Source organism: Sturnus vulgaris, unplaced genomic scaffold (genome assembly GCF_052056855.1).
Source record: "Sturnus vulgaris isolate bStuVul1 unplaced genomic scaffold, bStuVul1.hap1 Scaffold_194, whole genome shotgun sequence".
NCBI lineage: Eukaryota > Metazoa > Chordata > Aves > Passeriformes > Sturnidae > Sturnus > Sturnus vulgaris.
The window spans coordinates 6,998,153-7,022,027 of NW_028276164.1; the positions used below are offsets into that span (position 1 = coordinate 6,998,153).

At 51.4% G+C, this 23,875-nt stretch overlaps 1 protein-coding gene across 1 annotated transcript in view; it reads left to right on the forward strand.

Moving 5' to 3' along the window:
* LOC148218221 (uncharacterized) overlaps nucleotides 1–23,875 on the forward strand; it is an 84,969-nt gene that overhangs the window by 15,973 nt on the left and 45,121 nt on the right. Inside the window, exon 2 of the mRNA XM_088157927.1 lies at nucleotides 7,676–8,084. Coding sequence (XP_088014053.1) covers nucleotides 7,676–8,084 — 409 coding nt within the window. The remainder of the gene's footprint in view (nucleotides 1–7,675; nucleotides 8,085–23,875) is intronic.

Consider the following 23,875-nt stretch of genomic DNA (forward strand, 5'->3'; position numbering starts at 1 on the left):
TGGGTTCATGAACTCTGCACCCACATGTTCCTGTTTCCAGATCAGCAGCTCACTAGAACATGGAAAATTCCCAAATTCCCAGTTTGGTGTCTGATGGAGAGATGGGTTAGAGAAGTGACCAGGGTGTCTCAGGTTTAGTTGATCTGTCCTCGAGTGGTTCCTTCCTCTCCCTGGACAGGACTGTGAGCAACCCGGGAAATTTCTAATTTTCCTGTCATCCTTTCCTTGGGATTTTTTCCATACTCAGGTTTCAAATCAGTTTCTGGCCTGGCCATTCTCCCGAGGCTGGGACCACAGGGAGGTGTTATGGTGGTCACAGGGGATAAAAGAGGAGCCTGTTCTCCCCACATTTACATCTCCCTTCCAAATTTCCCAGAGCCCTCCACTTGCCAGACTCCCTCAGTAGCTGTGGTGTGGGGGAGAGGCGGGGACACAGGACAGGAACAGGGGGTCTCAGTGCTCTTGTACTGGTTTGGCTGGGATAACTGGCTGGTGAACAGTTGCTGGCCATAGCAATGCCTTTCCAGGTCTCCCCATCAGTTTTCCCAGCTGTGCCATGCTCCTGTCCCTGCTGGAATCCTGACAGGTGGGCTTGGGCTGCAGTCACTGTGCTCTGTGGGGGCTTTCTGGGTAGTGCTACGAGGACACCCTTGGACAATAGGAAATCAAAATCCTGGGATCACTGAGGTTAAATGTAGTAGTTTTGGTTTATTAATTTGATTTTTTTTTGTGAGATAGGATTAGGAGGAAGACAAAAAGCAGGCTTTACTTTAAATGGTATAACGATAAATTTTATTACTAGAAACGATAAGAAAAATCCCTTAGAAGAAAACTTGAGACTACTGTTTTTTCTTCCATACATTTTTTTAAATACTAAACACGTACAAAAACAACTCAGTTAGTTTACCATCTTTAAAATAGTTTTTTACTAATTTACGTGAAAGTGGAGACTTTTTCTCAGTCTATGGAGATTTCTTCACAAGAAAACGGATTATTTTTGTTTTGATGTTACAGTGATTAGCTTCCCAGGAGAATGGCAATCTGATTACTATCTAAAAAGCCTTTATTCAGGCTAACAGTTTTTCTCATAACTTTTATTGAGGACTATATTAACTTCTGATGCACAGTTTAAGGATTATAACAGTTTAAACAAAACTTAATTTATTTTTGAGAATAGAGTTTTTTCCTTTTTTTGGGGGGGGGGAACTGCAGGGGTTTTTTATTACCTAAACCTAGGAGATTACTGCAATTTTAACATTTGTTTACTTTAAAATTAATGCTTTTCTTTATATGTACAGTTAGAACAGTCATATTCACTTCAAAATATTTTTACATGTGCGTATCACTATTTTGGTGGGTTTTTGGTTTTGTTTGGTTTTTTGTTTTTTTTGTCTGTTTGGTTGGTTGGTTTTGGGGGTTTTTTTTTTGGTTGGTTGGTTTTTGTGTTTTTGTATTTTTTTCTACCATCCAACACCAATCCTCTCATGGGGGATGGACATGGAGCAGAGCACGAAGCTCTTCCCACACTCAGGGCACTCACAGGGCTTCCCTTAGTGGAGCCTCCCTTGGTGTTGGGTTAAGGCTGAGCTCCTGGAGAAGCTCTTCCCACACTCAGGACACTCGTAGGGCCTCTCCCCAGTGTGGATGTGCCAGTGCAGGATGAGATGGGAGTTGTGCTTGAATCCCTTCCCGCAGTCGGGGCAGCGGAAGGGCCTCTCCTCTGTGTGAATCCGCTCATGTAGGAGGAGATTGGAGCTGGTCTGAAACCTCTTCCCACACTGGGGACACTCGTAGGGCCTCTCTCCAGTGTGGAGGCGCTGGTGTCTTCTCAGGGCAGAGCTCCATCCAAAGCTCTTTCCACATTCCAAGCAGCTGTAGGGCCATTCCCCAGTGTGGATCACTTGGTGCTCCATCAGATGAGAAATAGTCCTGAAGCTCTTCCTGCATTTCCCACACTCATAGGGCCATTCTCCAGTGTGGGTCACCTGGTGCCGGATCAGCTCAGAACTCCAGCTGAAACCCTTCCCACATTCCAAGCACTTATGGGGCTTGTCCCCTCCAGGAGGCTTCTCCACCAGCTCTGAGCTCTGCCTGGATCTCCGGCCACCTTCCCGGCTCAGGGAGGGTCTTTCCTCCTCGCAGCTCCCTGGGCTGGATTTGCAGCCCCTCCTCGTGAGAGATCTCTGGTGCTTTTCTGCCTCCTCCATCCCTGCACACCTGAGGAATGAAAATTCCTGGTTTAGGGGGAAATAACAAGAAGAGAGCTCCATAAACTGGGTGTTCCTTCTTGCCCAAGTTCATGTCTGGAAGTCATTGAGCATCTTGTGTCTGTAATAACCTCCCAAACACCAAGATTCCCACCCAAAATCCTGAAAACATTAAGACACGGATTTAAAACTGCCCAAATATAAATATTCAGCCAAAATCCCCTCCAAAATTATGCTGGGTTGAAAGCAAAACCGGTGAGAGACTCCAAGTCAAAAATACAATTTTTTAGGAAAAAAGAAAAGAGAAATAAAATACATGCAATAGCACAAAAGAAAACAACTGAAAGAGCCAGAATACAATCTGATACCCTGCTAGTTAGGGTGGTGGTAGCAGTCCAGATGAAGTGGTCTTGTTGAAGTAGTGATTCCAAAGAAAGGTCTGGTAGCTCTTGTCCTCTGGAAACCAGTGGGTAAGGGCTGCCTTGGTGTTCCAAATCTCAGATTTTATCCAGGTAGGAAAGGCTTGGCTCCTCTCCCTGGCTGGAGCATCTCCCAATGGGATGATGGGATTTTATCAGTCATGAAGTGGGACTCAATGGCCCATTAACAGAAGATATCTTCCTGGAGGAAGGATGGGTTGTGGGAAAGATAAAGAACACTGCCCCACATGGTTTTACCAGATGGCCCATTAGCAGAGGATATCTCCCACAGAGATAAGGATCACTGCTCCACCTGTTTTTTTCCACCTCTTTTTGTTCTTTTATTTCTTCCCTGGACCTCTGACTGGTTACTTCATGTTTGCTGCTGATTTCCTCTCCCTTTTGAAGACGAAAATGGTAAAAGTGTCTTTGACCTGCCTTGATGGATATTGTGAAGAGGAACAGTCATCTGCTGCAAGTGGAAGTGTCACAGGTGGAGCAGAGTTCTGTGAGTGCTGTATCAAACCAGACCTCGTCAGACCTGCCAGAACAACTGGTCCATGCTGCCCTTCACTGCTCTGCCTGTTCCCCACGTTTTCATGCCAGAGTAATTTAACTGCTGTTAATTGGGTGTGTGTTTCACTCGAGCCAGTCCAGCAGAACCAGCAGAAAGCAGCCCCAGAATGAATGGGGCTCTGCAGAGGAGCCCCAGACTATTCATCAGCCTGCCCGCAGAACTGGCTCCAACTCTGAACCCTTGTGACCACACTCTGAAGAAGACACACTTCTGATATTTCTGGGGCACTTATGACTGAGGCACTGCACGTGCTTGTGCAGGTAAGAATTCCAAAGTTCGTTCTTACTTCAGGAAAAACCCTGCAGCAGTGCATACCCAGCATCTGCTATCAGCACATCCTGGCTGCACGTGCAGGAGAAGCAGCAGCAGCATTGTACACGTGGGTTTGTTAAGCTGAATTCCCCTACACTTTGAACAGTGCTCATCACAAATATATTTAATGGCACACCGGTGCCATACATTTCTCCTAAAAGCCTCCCTTGTAACTAAACTTTGCTAGAAAGTTAATACCGAGGATGAACGAGCAACTTCGGTCTCAGTCCGGAGGTGGAGGTGTTCTAAACACTGACTTTCTGAGAGCAGCATCTCTCCTGAAGCCCTCGGGGCCACCTGAGCCGCCGCCGGGAGCGCGGTGCAGAAGCCGGCCTGGACTCAGCCGCAGCGCCGGGCACCGCGCATCGCTGCTCTGCAGGGCGGCCCGCACGTTCTCCAGCAGCTGCCGCAGGCTGCCCTTCTCCTGCTGTAGCTCGGCCATGCGCTCCTCGGCCCGCTCCAGCGCCACCATCTCCTCGCAGCGCTCTCGGGAGCAGGGCCCCGGCGGCCGCCGCTCGGGCTCGGCGGGGGCTGCGCGGGCGGATGTGGCTCTCGATGTGCTCGCCCTCCCGGCCCAGCGGCAGCCGCGGCCCCGCGCGGGTGCTGAAGTGGCCGCAGAGCCTCGCGTGGAGCTGGCGGAAGGTGAGCTCGGCCCAGAGCCCGTCCCACAGCCCCGCGCATTCCTCGGGCTCCGCCGCCTCCTCCGGCCCCAGCGCCCGGCACAGCGTGCGGGACTCCTCGCCGGGGATGCGGCCCGGCCCGGCGCAGTCCCGCTGCTGGAAGATCTCCTGCAGGGACTGCTCCCGGCCGCTGGCCAGCACGACCATCTCGTTCTCCACGCCGCGCTCCAGCCCGTAGCGGTGGGCGAGGGCGCTGAGCAGCCACTGCGTGCGCCGGGCCGGCCGCCCGGAGGGGTCCCAGCCCTCAGGCGGCTCCATCGCGCCCGCCCGGCCCGCGGCGCTGCCCGAGCATCCTGAGCGCCGCCCGCCCGAGCATCCTGAGCGCCGCCCGCCCGAGCGCTCGGCCCCGGCCCCGGCACGGAGCGCCCGGCTCGCCCCGCACGGAGCCGCGTCCGCCTTTGTCCGGCAGGAGCAGGGACTCGGGCAAAGCGGGCAGGTGCCGCCCTGCTCCCTTTGTCTGCCAAGCCCGAGCCCCAAGTGTGGTTCTTATTTCTTAGCTAATTTCTCCTTGGTTTCTCTCTAACACAAGCAAGACAATAGCATCGCACAATCCAGTTTGATAAGTAAGGCTTGTGAACGAGGGAGTGCTTCCACTAAACTGAAAACCCAATGTGCTTGAATGTCGACCTTCTGTTCTCTCAGGCTTCCTCATCTCTGTAGATGAGGTGACTTCCTGGTGTTGGTGTGTGGGTGTTAAGAGGTCTGTGTTAGAGATGAGTAAGTGTTCAACTCGTTCAAACGAGCTGCCCAAAGCAGTGATTTTGGTCTCTCTTTGCCTGGGAAGTAGGACCGGGGTTGTTGAACGCAGGCAGCAGCACGAGCAGGGCTCCTCCAGCAGCAGGGACACGCCAGGAGCCAGAGGGGACCGTGACACCAGAGGGGACCGTGGCACCAGCCGTGCCCGAGGTCTGAACAGGCTGCCAAAATCAGGTGGTGCTGACAGGCTGCGTTAACAGCCCAGGCAAGGTGTGGTGAGGAACCAGGGCTGGGGGCCACCCAAGGAGTCCTGTCAAGAGGAAATCGTTCTAATATTCTCTCTAGGACAAAAAAGGAGCAAACTAGTCCAGCTGATATGTGAGGAAAAAGAATTCAACTTCGTTTAAAACGCTGCTTAATAGAGGGTTGGGTTTCTTTTGAGTGAACTGATGCTAATAAATATTTGCTCCCATATGGTGGGGTTTCTCTGCAAATAGGCCTTGATGGGAAATTTCTGACCACCTTTGGTTTTTCTCTTTCTTATGTCGAGCACCTGAGAAGCTTTGTTGAGGAATGGAGAATTGTTTGTAGCTCAGTATTTTCTCAGGAGCCTTAAATTTTAGCACAGGAAAAAGGAAAAACAAAGGTTTGAAAGCCTTCCCGTGCTGAAGTGACACACTTTCAGAGGAGGCTGTGAGAAGAAGTCCCCTCAGGCACTGCCAGGGCTGTTTGCCTCCACTGCAGGCTCAATATTCTGAGGGTTCCACAAGTCTTAGCTGCCACCACTGTATTTTCCTCTGAATATTTCTTGTCGTGCAGTACACAGGGAGAATATTTTATGCTAGATTCTGCTCTGGTCTTTGAGGTGAATCTCAGTAATAGTGGTGATTTTCATGTCCAGATGTACTTTTTATTGATAGTAAGGAAATGGGCAGAGGTACCATGGAAAATTAATTGCTCAAAATGTGGGTGGCCAACCACACCAAAAATGAAGTCTGAAGTGAAGAATTTTTTTATTTTTTTCCCTCAATTGGTGGCGTAAAACATGCAATGTTAAAAATGTTCTTTGAAGAGATTCAGCCAGCACCCTGGTGTATGAAAATCAAAACAGCAAAGGATGAGGCAGGGCATGGGAAGAATCTTCATCCCTTCCTGTTGAAGGCACAACAGTATGAAAACTGCCTCTGGATGTTATCCATAGGTAACACGTGTAATTTGTAGAGAAGAGCAGATGCCCCAAGCTGTTGGTAGCCCAAGTCCTGCCATGGCTGGCCCAGTTTCAGTCCTAGCTGGAGCAGGGTGGCTGGCTGGGCAGGGGAGGAGGTGGGGGGATCTCGGGGGGCTTCTGCTTCACAGCCGGGCTGGGGGGCCGTGGGGGAAGCAGGGAGGGCTGGTGCTCTGCTTTCCTGGGCGACTGCTGCTGCTGAGGCCGTGTGTGAGAGCTGTCAAACTGGACGGTCCTTGGGCTCCCTGGGGGCGAGGGAGAGTCGGGCCTCCTTGACCGGGATGGTGGAGCTGCAGCAGGGTGAGTGTGGAGAGAGGAGTGGGTGAGGCCCCAGCTCACACAGGGACCCTCCTGCACAGCAGGGCCCAGAGCTGGCAAGGCTCCCCAGCACGGCTGGAGCTGCTGGCACACCTTGGCCCAGCTGGACAGCTGCCCCTCAAGGCCCTGGCGAGCAGGGGATGTGTTTTAGGTCACAGGATGTGACCAAAAGTACAAATTCTATCACCATCTGTGGGGCAGTGATCCTTATCTCTGTAGGAGATATCCTCTGCTAATGGGCCATCTGTTAAAAAACAGGTGGGGCAGTGTTCTTTATCTTTTCCACAACCCATCCTTCCTCCAGGAAGATATCTTCTGTTAATGGGCCATTGAGTCCCACTTCATGACTGATAAAATTCCATCATCCCATTGGGAGATGCTCCAGCCAGGGGGAGAAGCCAAGCCTTTCCTACCTAGATAAAAACTGAGACTTGGAACACTAAGGCACCCCTTTTCCACCGGATTCCAGAGGAAAAACCGGACCTTTCCCCATCATCACTGAACCGTTGGAGGAAAACTGCAGCCTTCCAGAGGAGCACTGCTTCAACAGAATCGCATCTGTCACTCCAGGAGGACTGCAGACACCATTTAATGGGACTGCTACCAACACCCTGACTGTCGGGGGGTCAGGTTGTATTCTAACTAGGTCAGTGTTTTGGGTTTGTTCTTTGTAATACTCTATTTCTATTTTAATTTTCCTCGTAAAGAACTGTTATCCCTATACCCATATCTTTGCCTAAGAGCCCCTTAATTTCAAAATTATAATAATTTGGAGGGAGGGTGTTTACATTCTCCATTTCAAAGACAGGTTCGTGCCTTTCTTAGAAGACTCCTGTCTTTCAAACAAAGACAGGAGGATTTTGGTTCTGAATCTTGGTGTTTGGGAGGTTCTTACAGACACAAAATGCCCTATGACTTTCCAGAGATGAACCTGGGCAAGAAGGAACACCCAGTCCATGGAGCTCTTTTCTTTCTTTTTTCCCCGAACCAGGATTTTTCATTCCCAAGGTGTGGGGGATGGAGGAGGAGCAAAAGAGCCAGAGATCCCTCTTGAGGAGGGGCTGCAAACACAGCCCAGGGAGCTGCGAGGAGAAAAGACCCTCCCTGAGCCGGGAAGGCGGCCGGAGATCCAGGCAGAGCTCAGAGCTGGTGGAGAAGCCTCCTGGAGGGGAGAAGCCCCACAAGTGCTTGGAATGTGAGAAGGGTTTCAGCTGGAGGTATGAATTGATCCGGCACCAGAGGATTCACACTGGGGAGAAGCCCTACGAGTGTGGGAAATGTGGGAAGGGCTTCACAAAGATCTCTCTCCTGATGTGGCACCAGGTGGTCCACACTGGGGAACGGCCCTACACCTGCTTGGAATGTGGGAAGAGCTTTGGATGGAGCTCTGCCCTGAGAAGACACCAGCGCATCCACACTGGGGAGAGGCCCTACGAGTGTCCCAAGTGTGGGAAGAGGTTTCAGACCAGCTCCAATCTCCTCCTACATGAGCGGATTCACACAGAGGAGAGGCCCTTCCGCTGCCCCGACTGCGGGAAGGGATTCAAGCACAACTCCAACCTCACTGCCCTGAGAAGACACCAGCGCATCCACACTGGGGAGAGGCCCTACGAGTGTCCTGAGTGTGGGAAGAGCTTCTCCAGGAGCTCAGCCTTAACCCAACACCAAGGGAGGCTCCACTAAGGGAAGCCCTGTGAGTGCCCTGAGTGTGGGAAGAGCTTCGTGCTCTGCTCCAGCTCCATCCTCCATGGGAGGATCGGTGTTGGAGGATTCCCAGTGATCCCCATTGGGCAGAGCCCTGGTGATCCGTGGTCCCGGTCATCCCTGTTGGGTGGGGGGAGGGGGTTGGAGAGATCTTTTCACTCTCCTTGTCTTTGAGCTATTTGGTTGGTAATAAATGCCCTCCCTGTTCCCAGGCTGGGTCTGTGGTGTCTATTCTGCTGTTTTTGGAGGATCTCTCCCCATCTTAATCTGACCCAGGAATTCTCTGTTAAATTTTCTCTCCCCGTGGAGCTGGAGGGGCAGGGTCAGAGTGACTTTAGTGTATGCCTGGCGTCGGGCCAGTGTCACCCAGGCCACCCCTGAGATCCCAGTGTGGGGATGCATTGCTGGATCCAGAGTTCAGTACATGCTTTTATAGATAAATAGATAGATACATGTGATTATTGTATACACGATTCTCTTGCAGTGAGTTATTGTGATGGTAATTCCATCATCCTCTGTTTTGTGACCAAAGAATGGTTATTGTATCTAAACCCCGGCAGCCCGGGAGGGGATGTGTGCGGGCCCGGGGCGGGGAGAGGCTCCTTGTTCATTCCGCGGGCGTTTTGAAGCCTCGCTGCTCGGGTTTTCCGCGGCTCTCTCTGTGCACCGTGGGTTTCTGTTTGGCTGAAAAGCGTTTTTGCCCCAAGCAAACAAAGGATTTTTTTTCTCTTTTCTTGGCTCGGAGAGGATGCAGGGGCAGCCTTGCCGTGCCTGGAGGCGAACTGAGCAGCTGCTGTGTCGCAGCCCGGGGGCTCCGCGCCGGCAGGAGCGGAGCGGCGCCGCTGCAGCCCAAAGCCGCTGCGAGCCGGGCCGAGCCGGGAGAGAAAACAGCCCGAGGCTTCAGCCCCGCTGCTTCGCCTGCCGGGACCGTGCCCGCGGAGCCCGGCTGGGGAAGAGTTCAAGGGCAGGCGAGCCCCGGGCTTTCCTCTCCTTCGGGACAGCCCCTGGTTGGTTTTTCCCCTGCGGGAGAAGCGGCGCCACCTGTACAATGTGTTGTGAGCAGGGATTTCTCTGGCATTTTGGGTCATTTTCCCTGGTGGGTGTGGGGAAAGGTCTGATAATTTAATATCCAGAAGTCTGGGAGGTTTTTTTGCTTTGTAGGCTTATTGTTTGTTAATAAACTGTTGGAGTTTTTTCCACTTTCATGTATTAATATTTATTTCCCATTGGTGGAAAGGGACTATTGGAACCCTGCAGAGAAGACAGCACTCACTCCAGTGTGCTTTTTAAAATCGTCTCTCAAACTAAGATACCCAGCCCTGTGGCCTCCTGTCCACTCACCCCAAGGGACTCCAGTGGCTCTCCCAGTCCATCCCAGTCTCTCCCAGTGTCCTCACAGTCCCTCCCAGTGTCACCCGAGTCCTTCCCAATTCCTTTTAGTCCACAGACATTCCATTCCCAGTCCACTCCCAGACCTCCAGCCTCGCTCCCACTGCCATCCCAGTGCCTCCCCAAATCTCTCCCCTCTATCCAAGTGCCCTCTCAAATCCTTTTCAGTCAAATCCCAAACCTCCAGTCTTTCACCTATTGCCCCAATCCACTCCACTCTCTCCCAGTGTTCCCCTACTCTCTCCAATTTCATTCCCAGTCACTCTCAGTTCCACACCAGCCCTCTCCTATATCTCCCAGTCCCCCCCAGCTGATCCCAGTGTGTCCCCACTCCCTCCCAGTGTGTCCATCTCGCTGCTTCCCTCGAGCTCCCAGCCCCGGCTGACTGCTCTGCTCCCTGATGGATTTCTACCCTGCCGACATCCAGCTGAGCTGGTTCCAGGGCCACCAGGAGCTCTCGGGCCACGTGGTGGCCACCGACCTGGTCCCCAATGGGGACTGGATTTCTACCAGCTCCTGGCGCTGCTGGAAACTCCCCCCGGCACGGGGTCAGCTCCAGCTCCAGGTGGAGCACGCCAGCCTGGAGCACCCCCTGAGCCGGCACTGGGGCACAGCCCGGACCCCACAGTGTGGGGGGAGTTGGGGAGGCGCTGGGGGAGCTGGGAGAGGGATTGGGCTGTGCTGGGGTAACTGGGAGAGAGTTTGAGATAGCCTAGTTTAAACTGGGAGAATGGATTGGGGGTCTAGAATGGCTGAGGAGTTTGAAGGATGTTAGGAAGGTGGGATGGGGTTCCGGGGATCCTGGAGGGCACTGGAAGGGAATCTGGGGGTGCTGGGTGTAACGGGGAGGGATTTGAGTGAACCTGGAGGAGCTGGAAAAAGATCAGGAATTGGAAAGCAGGGGATGGAATGAGGTTGGTTGTGCTGGGAAGAGACTGGGAGGGGTCTTGGTGAATCCTGGTGGGGCTGTGAAGGGACTGGTAGAAGGTTTGGGGGTCCTGGGGCAGAGGGGAGCAAATGGGAGGGAGTTATGCCATTTTGAGAGGGACAGGAAGGGCTTTGGTGGATCCCAAGGAAGCTGGGAAGACATTAGGAGAATGTTTTAAGGAGCTCTAGGTGGGCTGGGGGAGACTGGGAGGATTCTTCGAGTGGCTTGGAATGTCCATGAGAGGTTTTGGTTGGTCCTGACCCCTGTGGTCCCCTAGAGATGTCGCCGGACGCTGCCCACAGTAAAGTGCTGATGGGGATGGGGGCTCTGTATTGGGCTTCGTCTTCGTGGCACTGGGGCTCAGCTACTAACTGTGCAAGGAGAGGGGGGGTCCCGGGGGTCGTGTTTCCCCTCCCCGAGTGTGTGTGCTCCTCCTAGGGACCGCCAGCCGGGGGTCACCACCTTTTCTCTGCCCACAGAACTCCTGAGCCAGCAGTGTCTACAGCCGCTCCCCGTGTCCTCGAACCCAGCCAGGATACCACGCTCCGTCCCCTCGCTGATTTTGGGAGGGGAGTGTGTCCCCTCCAACACTGCTGTTACTCTGTCCAAGCCGAGCTGCTACCAGCGCTCCCAATAAAGCTTCCAAGTTTTACCCAGTTCCATTGACTTGGGGGGACCCCGCGGGGGGATCGTGACTGGGGGGGAGGGTGGGATCCAGGTGGGGAACACTGGGTGCTGCGGCTCTGCCCGGCAACCGGTGAGTCATCACAGCTGCTCTGATTGGCTGAATCTTCTTCATCGCATTCTCTGATTGGCTGAGGGCATGTCCGGGAGTTGAGAGAAGGAACAGGAGATCCCGCCCCGAGCACCGGCACGGGAACAACAGAGCCAGCCTGGGCACAGCGAAGGAATTTATTACCAACCAAATCACAGCGGGACAGAGAGACGGCAAAGAAATCTCTCCAGCCCCTTCCCCCCACCGAACAGGGATCACCGGGACCACGGATCACCAGGGCTCTACCCAACGGGGGTCACTGGGGATCATCCAACACCGATCCTCCCATGGGAGATGGAGCTGGAGCAGAGCACGAAGCTCTTCCCACACTCGGGGCACTCACAGGGCTTCCCTTAGTGGAGCCTCCGTTGGTGTCGGGTCAAGTGAGAGCTCTGTGAGAAGCTCTTCCCACACTCAGGACACTCGTAGGGCCTCTCCCCAGTGTGGATGCACCGGTGGGCAGTGAGGTTGGAGTTGTGCTTGAATCCCTTCCCGCAGTCGGGGCAGCGGAAGGGCCTCTCCTCTGTGTGAATCCGCTCATGTAGGAGGAGATTGGAGCTGGTCTGAAACCTCTCCCCGCACTTAGGACACTCGTAGGGCCTCTCCCCAGTGTGGATGCGCTGGTGTCTTCTCAGGGCAGAGCTCCATCCAAAGCTCTTCCCACATTCCAAGCAGGTGTAGGGCCGTTCCCCAGTGTGGACCACCTGGTGCCACATCAGGAGAGAGATCTTTGTGAAGCCCTTCCCACATTTCCCACACTCGTAGGGCTTCTCCCCAGTGTGAATCCTCTGGTGCCGGATCAATTCATACCTCCAGCTGAAACCCTTCCCACATTCCAAGCACTTGTGGGGCTTCTCCCCTCCAGGAGGCTTCTCCACCAGCTCTGAGCTCTGCCTGGATCTCCGGCCGCCTTCCCGGCTCAGGGAGGGTCTTTCCTCCTCGCAGCTCCCTGGGCTGGATTTGCAGCCCCTCCTCGTGAGAGATCTCTGGTGCTTTTCTGCCTCCTCCATCCCTGCACACCTGAGGAATGAAAAATCCTGGTTTGGAGGAAAACTAGAGGAGAGGGCTTAGGCTCGGGGTTTCTCCTTGCCCAGGTTCATCTCAGGAAGTCACTGGGCATCTTGTGTCTGTAAAAGCCTCCGAAACGCCACCACAGTGCGGGGGGGCCCGGCCTTGGCGCTCCCCCCCTCCCACCTCCCCAGATTCCCCTGCCGGGGGGCGCTGGGGCCCGGGCCGGGCGCAGGTGGCTCCAGGTGGGCAACGCTGGGAGCTGCGGCTCTGCCTGGACACTGCTGCGTCATCACCGCCGCGCGCTCTCATTGGCTCAGCGCTGCCCGAGGGGCGGGGCTGCACCAAGCCGGGACACCCTGCTCCAGGGGGGATGGCCCCAAAACGGGGGACCCCCATGCAAGGAACAACAGCAAAGTGTCTCTACAAACACATGCTGCGAATCCGCTTGGACACAGGGCCAGGCACGTGGACATAAGGAAGGGACAGCAGAAGCCATCAGGGTCAGAAAATGTTATTAATTGACCACACAGACTGCTGCTCAGCCAAGGTCCTGCTACATTCACGAATTTCCAGAAGAAAAACGACGACTTAACAGAGCCATAAACATCGTTAGCAGTAATATGGTTCAGGCAAGAAGCAGAATGAGGAATCTATGTGGTAAGAAAATGGATAATGGAAAAGAGGAGAAAAATACTGAGGATGGGGATGTGTTTCAGCAGGCTCTTATTCTCAAAAGTTGCCAGCTGATGCAGATCCTTTGTATCCCCGGTTGCCAGGACAGGCACACAAGGAGGTCAGGATTCCAGGCGGTTTCTCTGTGCTGGGCAGCGGCAGGAGCGGGCGCAGAGGGGCGGCACCGGGAGCACGGGCTGGGGGCCTGTGGGGAGCTGCGGGGCCGGGCCGGGGCTGTGGGGCAGCCGGGGCTCAGCGCCGGGCGCTGCCTGAGCCCAGCACCCCCCGGCAATTGCAGGCCCGGCAGTGGCCCCCGGCCCCCAGGAGGCTGCGGGACGCCCCGGCCGCTGCCCGGCCCCGTGGAGCTGCCGGCCCTGCCCGCCGGGGGGGCCGCGTTTGGACACTGCGGCAGGACAGGCACCGGCTCTGGGATACGGGCTGGCCACGGCAGCCACAGCACAAGGAGCAGCAGCACAAAGGAACAGCTGGGAAATGGGCATTGGACGTGCAAGCATCCAGATTAGCTTTTAAGCGTTTTCCTTGGGTCACTGCAGAAAGGAATGATTTAGCAGAAAGCTCAGCAGCTGTCAGAGGATGAGCACCCCCAGGCACTGAGGGGGCTGCAGGAGGGGCAGAAGAAGCCCCTGGAGCACTTGGTCACAAAGGCACAGCAGGGGAATGCAAGAAGGGATGAGGAAAAGGCCAAGGGGAAGGCAAAGGCCATGGCAGAGTTTCTACAGCCCCTGAGGGATGAACCCCAAGGCCCAAGGTGCCACTGTTTTCCAAGGGAAAATGGAAAAGACATGGACGGTTCTTCCACACGGATGCACGGAAGCACCAGCCTTATTGGGGCAAGCCTTGCAGAAAACATCACAAGAATTTACTCCACCCCCAGGGATTGGGTTAATGCAGGATGTGGATGTCTTGCTGCAATCAGGAGGACAAGAAGTGGCAGAAGAAGCCTCTGTGAAATGGCTGAATGTTCAGGCTAAAAAGCATCTTTGAGTATTTGAAATAAAAGAGGAAATGGTGGAGAAAAGGGTTAAACATTCGGGACATATTTTGACTGGAGATTTGTGGTGTATTGACCCAGAGAAGATCTGGGGAATCTCAGAAGTAATCCAGGACTGAAAAGGACGTGCAAGAATTCTGATGATTAATAAGAAATTGCAGGACCTGGATTGAGGATTCCCTGTTCTAGCCAGAATATTGTATGACTTTTTAAACCCCAATAGCTTCAATGTTTTGGTATGGACAAGAGAAAAGAAACAAAAGCTGAGAAAATGAAAAATAACAAAACAACTGGTGACCTAGCTATGGCTCTTCAAGTCTCAGAAAAGAAATTTGAATTTCATGTGTGTTTTAAGTACGTATTATATTACATTATTGGCTTTTTGTAAATATTAAAATGAATGTTCTATGTTGGAAAATATTGCTGTATGAATATAGTTTTAGTTCTGCGATTAACAGAACTTATAAACAGTAGTGCTAAATATATTTTTGGATTATAATATTTTGATGTAAAAAGCTTTTGTTAATGTAACAAACTTGGAGAATGGTAAAAAAGATAATCAGGAAATTCTTCACATTCTTGAATTATGGGACACCAAAACCCCAGGGAATGAAAAAGAATGATTTACAGGTCAGAGGAGAATGATTCTGAATAATGCATGAAGGTCTATGAATATGCAACATGTTGCTGCATTTAGGAAGTGTTTTCTGAGTCAGTGTGTGCCCTTGGCTGAAGGCCAAGCATCCGGCCATTATAACCTTTGGCCAGAGCCAGGGCAGATATTCAATTATCTCCCTTGGAATTGATCTTCAGAATTCCTTACCCTGGGAATTCTCCACCTAGTGCGGGCTGGAGATAAGGGATGTATATTTCAAGCAGTCTGTGGCCAGAATCCTGTCTCTTGTGAAATCTCTCCCACAGGAAGCTGGGCTGGCACAGAGCCTGCCTTGGCACTTTGCTGTTCACAGCATCCACCCAGGACTCTGCCTCTCAATTACACTCACACACTGGGCTGCCTGCGATTCCATTGCTGGAAAATGTAGCAGCTTTAAAATTTTTTTATATTTCATTTTACTAGTCAGGTTCGGTTTGCCCTTGTCCCGGGAAAGAAGTTTTAAAAGATTTTCAATTGGAAAGTTAGACCACTCAACAGAGATGAGTTTAACATCTCAACGGACTGAGAATAGCCAAAAAGATTCCCACAAAGGTAACAACATTCAACAAAACATCAAGGAAACATCAGCAAACATCAAGGAACACCCAGCCCAGACACTGCCCCTGGCCCAGATGGAGACACCTGGTCTGGAAAAGACTGAGAAGGAAATCCAGGAATGTGGATCTAATTAACATCAGAAGAGGAGAAATCCGTGTGCAATAAGAAACCAAACACTAAGAACTACACAACTTTGAAGCAATGAACACGAAACTAATGGATTTCTCTGGGTTCAGACAGTAAAAGTTTAGGAAAAATCTAGTAAAAATCACATCTCATGGAATGAATTTCTCTGCACACCAGGGCTATTTGTAGATGAAATATTTCTGTTGCACATCGTGACCAGCATCAAGTAATGCCTTGACTCTCTAACATTAAGATATTGTTGGAGAGTTTTTGTTTTTCCTGCAGTTTCGGTGACAAGATTACACCATGAGAAAAATTTTTCATAGTAATCCTACTTTTATATTCTGAGTTGGGTTTGGACCAGGGGTGTGAGAATCAATTTTTACTCCTAGGAGAAGAAGTAGAAAAATCTAGATTGCATTGGAATTTCATTGTGTGTATTTGTGGGTGGCTCTTAATGATGGCAGAATTTCAGAAAGGGTTTTTCGATGCTCACCTTTACGTTGCATTTTGCAAAACTGGAAGACTATTAATGGTGAGGCTTTAACACATAAACAGTTAGTACAAAATGGTTAAAAAAAAAAAAAAGAAAAGAAAAAAAAAACAGATTGTGGTTGTGCACTTGTGGATCACCCAATGGCTGCTCTGGAATAGAAGCATTAGATACAGGCACAGCCACGACAGGAGCTTTAGAAATGCAAATTAACACTGCTAGGGCAATGTGTGCACAATGAACCAGGATCTTCATGCCTGGGGGAGGAATTTCGGTGATTCTGTCTCTCACGCCAAGCTCTGCCTGCTTGCACAGATGGAATTTGCACAACTAAAGGCAGAGCCCATAGTGAGGATATCTGACTGCAACAGAAATTGGTTAAGTTGCAAAGGGAAACAGCAAACGGAGAATGTTGGGAAAGCTTTACTAAAAAAAGTGGGGGGGAATCATCCCTCTCCCTGCTCCAACCTGTGCTGTCACTGTCCAGGTTATATAGGGTGTATTGGGGCACTGGGGTGTTTTTGGTACCACAAGTTCAGGGAAATGAGTTGGAAATCCAAGTATGTGGTGATTTAATTAGAGAAAAATGGTCAAATGATGCAGCCCTGGATGGAGGGAGCACCCAAAAACGCAAAAAAGATGAACAGACACCAGAGGCAATCCTACAACACCATGGACCAGCCCCTGGGAACCCTAACGAATTCATATCAGAAAATCCATCCATAATTTGATTGGCAGAATTAGGATAAAAAGCTTCCTCGAAATAATAACCAACCACACAGCTCCAGCTCCTGACCTTCCTGACGACCAATCCACTGAAATAAGGAAGGAGACATTTCACATGGGATAGGATCAGATTATCTATTAACAGAAGGAGGAGGAGTTTACGGAAAATTACATGACTCAAACTGCTGTTCGCAAATAGATGATAACTGAAAAGCGGTGAAACAGATAACAAAGGAAATAAGAAAGTAGCTCGTATTCCGGAGAAACAATGGGAATGGGACACGTTTTCGTGGTTCCCTGGCAGATCATGGCTTAAACGAATGCTGCTCCTCCTCTGAGTGCTGCAGCAACTCTCAGATTTTTACCATGCACGACGCCGTGCTCCAAAGAGGACGCAGGAAAAGAGATTGAGTCAATGGAAATTAAAAATTTGTAAAGGCAATTCTTGAGAAAATGAGAAAAAGAGGGATTGAAAGCAGTAAGATTAATATCGTAGTGGGGGTGCATATTAAGAGGGACATGCAGTAGACGGATCGAAAGTCTGAACTTTTCAAGTACCTCAGGCAGTGGGGACGGAGATGCGGACGGGAAAATGAGGATAAAAAGGAGGCGGCGTTTTAGAGACCGCATGGCAAATACCGCATGGCCTCTCTCTTTGTTCATCAATAAAGTCACTTTTACAGAACTCATCTGTCTCCTTCGGTCACACAAACCTCTGGCCACGGGAATTTTCCCGCACAGCCCCGGGCACAGGGCAGACACCTCTGTGCCACCCACAGCAACCGGGACGAGCCAGCGCTGCTCCGGCACCGGCTCCTGCCGAGGCCCCAGCGGGAAGGAGACCGCGGGCAGCCGCTCCCGCAGCGCCCTCAGCCCAGCGCCAACACGGGCCGGCACCGGCACAACCAACCCGCCAGAGCCCCCTGCCGCCCCCGAGGCCCGCAGCGAGCCCCGAGCCCCCGCACAACCGAGCGCGGCTCCCACCTGCGCTGGGGCCGCCTCCGAGCTCCGCCGCCGCCTGTGGCTGAGGAATTCGATGGGATGTGTTGCCTTAACCTTTCTGACCACTCCCAGCCCATCTACGCCAGCATTCAAGCCCTGAAAGAAGGTGTGAATAAACTTCGGGTAGATAATGGGTACGACTGGCTGAACTGGCTCTTAGGGCACTGGGGACTCACTGGCTGGGTTAAGAATTTAGTTAAAATAGGTTGGTATGTATTAGGCATCATATTATGCATTGTAGTAGTTATTCCTTGTATTTTACAGTGTGTTAAGAATTTAATTGACAAATCGGTGAAGAGTGTATTTTTAGTTAAAAGAAACGGGGGAGATGTGGATATGGGTAATGCAAATGAGACTGATAGTACTGCAGATTGAATCAGCAAATGCAGCCTGACAACGAGGATGCCTGGCAAGAGCAAACAGAGACCTGACTGCAAGAGGACTGGATCAAGTCTGGGTTATGGGAAATAAGATTTTACTAAGTCCAAATGTAAAGTTTGTCTATGTGAGAGTTTGTCTATGTAAGGTTTGTCTATGTGATTGCAGGAAAATATTACCAGCCTTCCTGTAAATGGTATATAAGCACATGTAGTGCTCAGTAAAAATTGGATTTTGATCACCATTCAGTGTCCCCATCTCTCTCTCATCGTCGATAGTTCAAGTACTCCCAGTGGGCTCCTGGAAAGAGAATGGTGGCACATCTACTGCCTGCTACCCCCTCTAGGCAATATTCAACTGTTTAGTTCACAGACTCATCTTCTAGCACTCTTAGTGGGGTCAGCAGAGCCACTTCCCACTGGTGGGGGCAAAGAGCACCCTCTGTGCCTTTGTGCTGGGAGCAGACAGTGTTGTCTCAAAGGAAAGGTCAAAGAGAGACCAAGCTGGACCTCTGCCTCCTGCCCCTCACCCCACAAGGGAAGAAGGGCACAAAACTGAGCACCTTTTTATTTTTTTTTTTCTGTCCTGTCATTTCCAGGAGCTTGACTAGCTCGAAGGAGAGGATTAGAAGGATTTCTTGAGGATCACTGCCAGTGCACAGCACACATGGCATCCCTCACCCCTTACATCATCATGGGATGGAGGGGTAGGAACCAACAACAGCCCTACCCCACTGCTCCAGAAGCCAAAATCCCCATGCATGCATTTAGTTATGGCCTTCTTAGAGAACCACATTCCCACCCAAATCTTCCCCTCTGCAGCAGCTCATTCCCACAGGAACTGGCAGAGCAGATGGGGTTTGGACATTGGCTGGCTTCCATTGCACTCCTTGCCCTGGAGCTGGCATGGCAGGAGAAGGGCTCTGGTGAACCTTCTCCTCCTCCCATGTAGGCTCTAACCCAGCTGCCAGAACTTCAAGTTCACAGAGCACTTCTGGGCTCTGAGCAGCGGCCACGGGAGGAGGAGATGCAACTCCAAAGGCAGCAGTTCCCAGGCCCAGCTCCGGCCATCCCAGTGGGGCTGTTCGGTGGTTCAGGAGAGGAAGGGAAGGGCAAGTGCAGGTGGCAGTAGCTCATTTCCGACTGAAAGAGGGAAAGGTAATTTATTCACTTTGAAATCACTGCATTCAGGCTCTTATTGTAACCTGAACGGGAAGTAACACCTTATTGTGTTTAATTTGGGTGGAGAACAACTGTTACATTTGATATGGTAAGCAGTTCAATTATCAGAGGGAAAGTGTACAGCAAAATTAGTGTTCACAGAGAGAGAGAAAAGTCAGGAGGTGGCAAAAGAGAAGAGGAAAAGAAAGCACACCCCAAGCCAGTGTTTTTCCCAAATCCAGGATTTTCTGTTTGTAGGGAATGGGGTGCAGAGTAGCTTTCCCTTGAAATTCAGGTCTGAGATGCCAGAGCTAGAAAGGTTGTTCAGTGAGAAATCCCCTCTCCCAGATCTGTACAAGAGCTGTTCTTTAGCTTTTACATGGATGTTTAAAACCTGACATATCCTTTTGTCATGTGACTCATCCCACGACCAGTAAACCTAGTTGGACTTAATTACTCTCTTAGTCTATTCTATTACACAACTCTATATCCTCTTAAGTTCTTTGGTGATGGAGTCATATTTCCACCGGGCTACTTTTCTTCCCAGGGAGCTATTTAAGAGTCTATCTGTTGACATATTTCCATTTCTTTTTCCCCTAGTGAATTCCTTCCTTGCTCTTAGTCCCGTTCTTCCTGCCAATCACCGGTTCTCACAACAAAAGCTGCCTTCCCGACAGACAATTACAGGTCCTTGAAAGCAAAGCTGGACTACCAGGAATGTTTTTACAGATCAAGATCTGATTTCTTAGGAACATTAGTGTTAAATAAATGAGGATTTTCTCAAGAACTGTCTGAATGTTCCCACTGTTCTGGATTTGACTGAGCTTCCTTTCTTCCCAGAAAGTGGCACATGGATGGGATTGGATGCAGGATGGGAATGCTGTGTATGACAGGGAGAGAATTTGGTTGTGGCTAAGCAAGGCTTGCCCTCCTCAAGGACTCTGCAGGGTCCTAGAAGCCACTCAATATCCCATGCTCTGCCATCGAGGAGGTGACAAAGAGCCTGGAGGGAGCCTGTCCAGGACAGCCAAAGGGACTGGACAGAGGGATATTCTCGGTGCTGGGAACACCTGGATGTTGGACCAGCCAGCTCCTGCTGCCTTTTGGTGGTGCCTGAGCAGGGCTGTGACAATGCCAGGGACATCCTGCAGTGACATCTCCCCTGTCCGTCTGGGCGTGCGCTCGGTCCCAAAGCTCACCCTGATCCTGATCTCAATCTCACTCCATGTTGAGACACACTCACTCTCCTGGATTTAATCTCATCCCAGTGCCAGACTCATGCAGCCTCAGAGCCAATCTCAAGGCCAGGCCTAAGGCAAATTGCACAATTAGCCTTAACCCCAATTCCAGCTCTAATATAAACCCAAGCCCTAACCGCAAAGCCCAGCCCCAATTCCAGCCCCTACCAAATGCTCAGCCCTAAACCAAATGCCATGTTTAGCCCTAAGGCAAAACCAGCCCCAATAGCAACTCTAAGCCCAACTCCAATGGCAGTCTCAAGCCCTAAGTGCTGCTTTGATTGCCAGTCCACACTCCAATGCCAGCTTTAGCTTGAATTCCCAAACTCAGCTCCAATTCCTGCCCTAAGGCCAACACCGTTCTTGGACCTAAGCCCAATGGCAGCTCCAGTCACACTCCCTAGCCCAAGACTGGCTCTAATCTCAAGGCCACTGTGATAAATATATTAAACTGTTGGCTTTAGCAATTGTTAGAGTGAATACTATGTGTTTTCTAAGGTTGACTTTTGTAAAAGAAGTTTTCCTAAAGTTTAGAGATCTTTTAATGCGAATGTTGTGTTGTGAATGTTGGTGAAGAGTTGTTGTAATGTTAACATTTAACCAGTGAAGGAATTCAAACCAGTTGAATATATTGAAAAGTAACAGATTATCAGGAATAGGACAACTGCAAATGCTTGAGAAAGGTGGGACAGGGGAGGAACTATGTTAAAATGTTTGAATATGTATAACCTTTTGTAAATATGTATTAGGAAGATGAAATTCCCAGGTGGGCTGGGGGTAGTCTCTACCCCCACCGATTCAGGGGGACTGGAGCTGGTTCAATTCCCCCCTGATTTAGGAGGCCAGTGCAGTCGCTGTTGTTACAGATGAGCAATGCAGTGGTTGGCTCTCACAATTAAAGGATGAACAGTGTGTGTATGTTAAAGATAAGTTTTGTGGATGTATAATGATGTTATTGTAATATATCCTCCCATAGTCCTCTTTCCCCTCCCCCTTGCATTGTTGTCACGACATGGCTTAGGTAGTCGGGGCATTTGGGGAGGGCCGGCTTGTTCCTACACCTGACCTCCAGTGCAGATGTAAGAAAGGAGTCTCCAGCAATGGACGGCAGAGAAGGAGTTCAGCGACAAGACTTCGGGAAGGCCCAGGGGCATAAAAGGCAGAACATCCATTCTGTAGGGGAGCACGTGGGGGTTTAGTCCTGCGCTCCCAGCGCTGATTTTTCTCCTAATTCAGTCTTTTGCTGTATTTTTCTAAGGTTTAAGAAATTGCTGAAAGTTTTAAAAGAGCAAGTGCCGTTTCTCACACCCTGCACTGCTGGTGTAGAAGGTGCAGCTGGAAGGAAGGAGGGGTGAGGGAAAGCTGGTTTGAAGGGTCTCCATTTACTTCTCATTATCCTGCTCTGAGTTTTTAGAGTTTTCTGCCAGAAATCTCTCCCGTCCGCTCATCCCCTGGGGTTTGGGGCAGTTTTCCCATTTTGGGGGAAATCAAAGCCATGCACTGACGCTCCTAATTAGGGGGTAGCAGAAGTGAGACTCCAGGGCTTCCCGCTGAGCTGGACCCACCGAAAACACGAGGCTGGGAAAGGCGTGCCGGGAGCTGCGGAGAACTTTGTTTGTGTTTCCAGGCCAATGGCGGCTCGGGCCCGGGCCCGGGCCCGTTCCAGGGCTGTTCCTCATCTCCGCCTTTGCCCTCCCACAGCCCGGGGGGCCCTGAGAGCGCGGGCCGAGGCTGGGCCGTGTGCAGAGCCCGGCCCTCGCTGCCATTGGCTGATTGTGCAAATGTCACTCCTGGTTCTGGCGCGCTGATTGGGCAGAGCAGCAAAGGCGCCATTGTGGCAGCGTCTGTGCGGGCCCGGCAGCGGCGGCAGCGGCCGGAGCCCAGGGAGGCGGCGGCGGAGCTCGGAGGCGGCCCCAGCGCAGGTGGGAGCCGCGCTCGGTTGTGCGGGGGCTCGGGGCTCGCTGCGGGCCTCGGGGGCGGCAGGGGGCTCTGGCGGGTTGGTTGTGCCGGTGCCGGCCCGTGTTGGCGCTGGGCTGAGGGCGCTGCGGGAGCGGCTGCCCGCGGTCTCCTTCCCGCTGGGGCCTCGGCAGGAGCCGGTGCCGCAGCAGCGCTGGCTCGTCCCGGTTGCTGTGGGTGGCACAGAGGTGTCTGCCCTGTGCCCGGGGTTGTGCGGGAAAATTCCCGTGGCCAGAGGTTTGTGTGTCCAAAGGAGACGGAGGAGTCCTGTGAGAGGAATGTTGAATTTGTCTTTACAAATGAGTTGTGGATCAGCCTATAGATAAGGCTAGCACTGAGAGATAAAAGAAACAATGGGATGGATTCCACTGATTGATGAATGGAAAGAGATATTTGCCTTTACAAACAAACTGTAGGCCTGCTGATAAATGAAATTGGATATCGAAAGATGAAAGAAGCAATGGGGGGGAAACTATGAATTCTATAAGAATTAAAAATTAAAAGGGAGGGTTATACATTAGAGGGGAATTTCAGGTATCAGGCGTTCTGGGAAGTCTGTGCCTCTCAAGTACCTCAGCCAATGGGGAAGGAGAGAGGGAAATGCAGCCGGGAAAATAGGATAAAAAGGAGGCTGCGTCCTCCAAAAATTTGAGAGATCCCAGGGGAATGTCCCATGGCCTCTCCCTTTATTCGAATAAAGCAAAAAGGACTCCTCTGTCTCCTTTTTGGACATAAATCTCTGGTGTTTGTGGATTAATTTTCCTGACAATTTTGGGGGCTTGTCCGGGATCTTTCCACTGTCCAGGGCGGCGGGTGGCGAGCAGAGCTGAAGGCGCCTCACCCAGTTTGGGTGATCAGCTCCCCTTGGTGCCGGCCAGTACCGGGCGATCCATTGGGTTCCCGAGACTGTCCAGGAGACAGACGAGTGGCGGACCAGGGGGGTCCGTGAAGAGTCCGCAGGGAAGGACCACTGAAAATCTCACCAGTGAGTAAAATGGGATCTTCGGGGAGCAACCCTGGGAGGGCACCCATGGAGGGTAGCACAGGTAAAACGGGGCACCCAGAGAGAGTTGGAAGGGTGAAGCTGCGAAGGGGCCCCGGCAAAAGGGATGATGATCCCATAATACCCCCGGAGAGTCCCTTGGGGAGAATGCTGAGGTCTTGGGACAGATTGTATATTCACCCAGAAATAACTGTGGAAATTATGGTAAAATATTGTTATTTTGTGTGGCCAGAGTATAAGTTGGCAAGGGGACTTATATGGCTACCTTATGGAACAGATAAAATTCATTTGTGTCGAATTTTGTGAGGTATCTAGAGGAGAAATGGAAAGGATGGATTGAAAGGGAATGTGTATTAATATGGGTCAAACAAGGAACAAGAAAAATTTATGTGTTAAGAAAAAAAGGAGAAGAGGAAAAAGTGGAGGAAGAGGAAAGTGGTGAGGATTGGGATGTTTTTCAGCACCTTCCCCTGTCTTGTCCTCCAGTGTTGCCAGCTGCAGGTCGTCTGTATCCTCAACTTTCAGAGCAAGGGGATCAGGAAAATGTTATTCCTGCAGCCCCACCTGAGAAGGATGACGGTGTAGGGGGAGGGGAGCAGCATGTTGTATCACCCCCCAGAACTAGAAGAGGAACTCAATTTAGGGCATCAGAAGC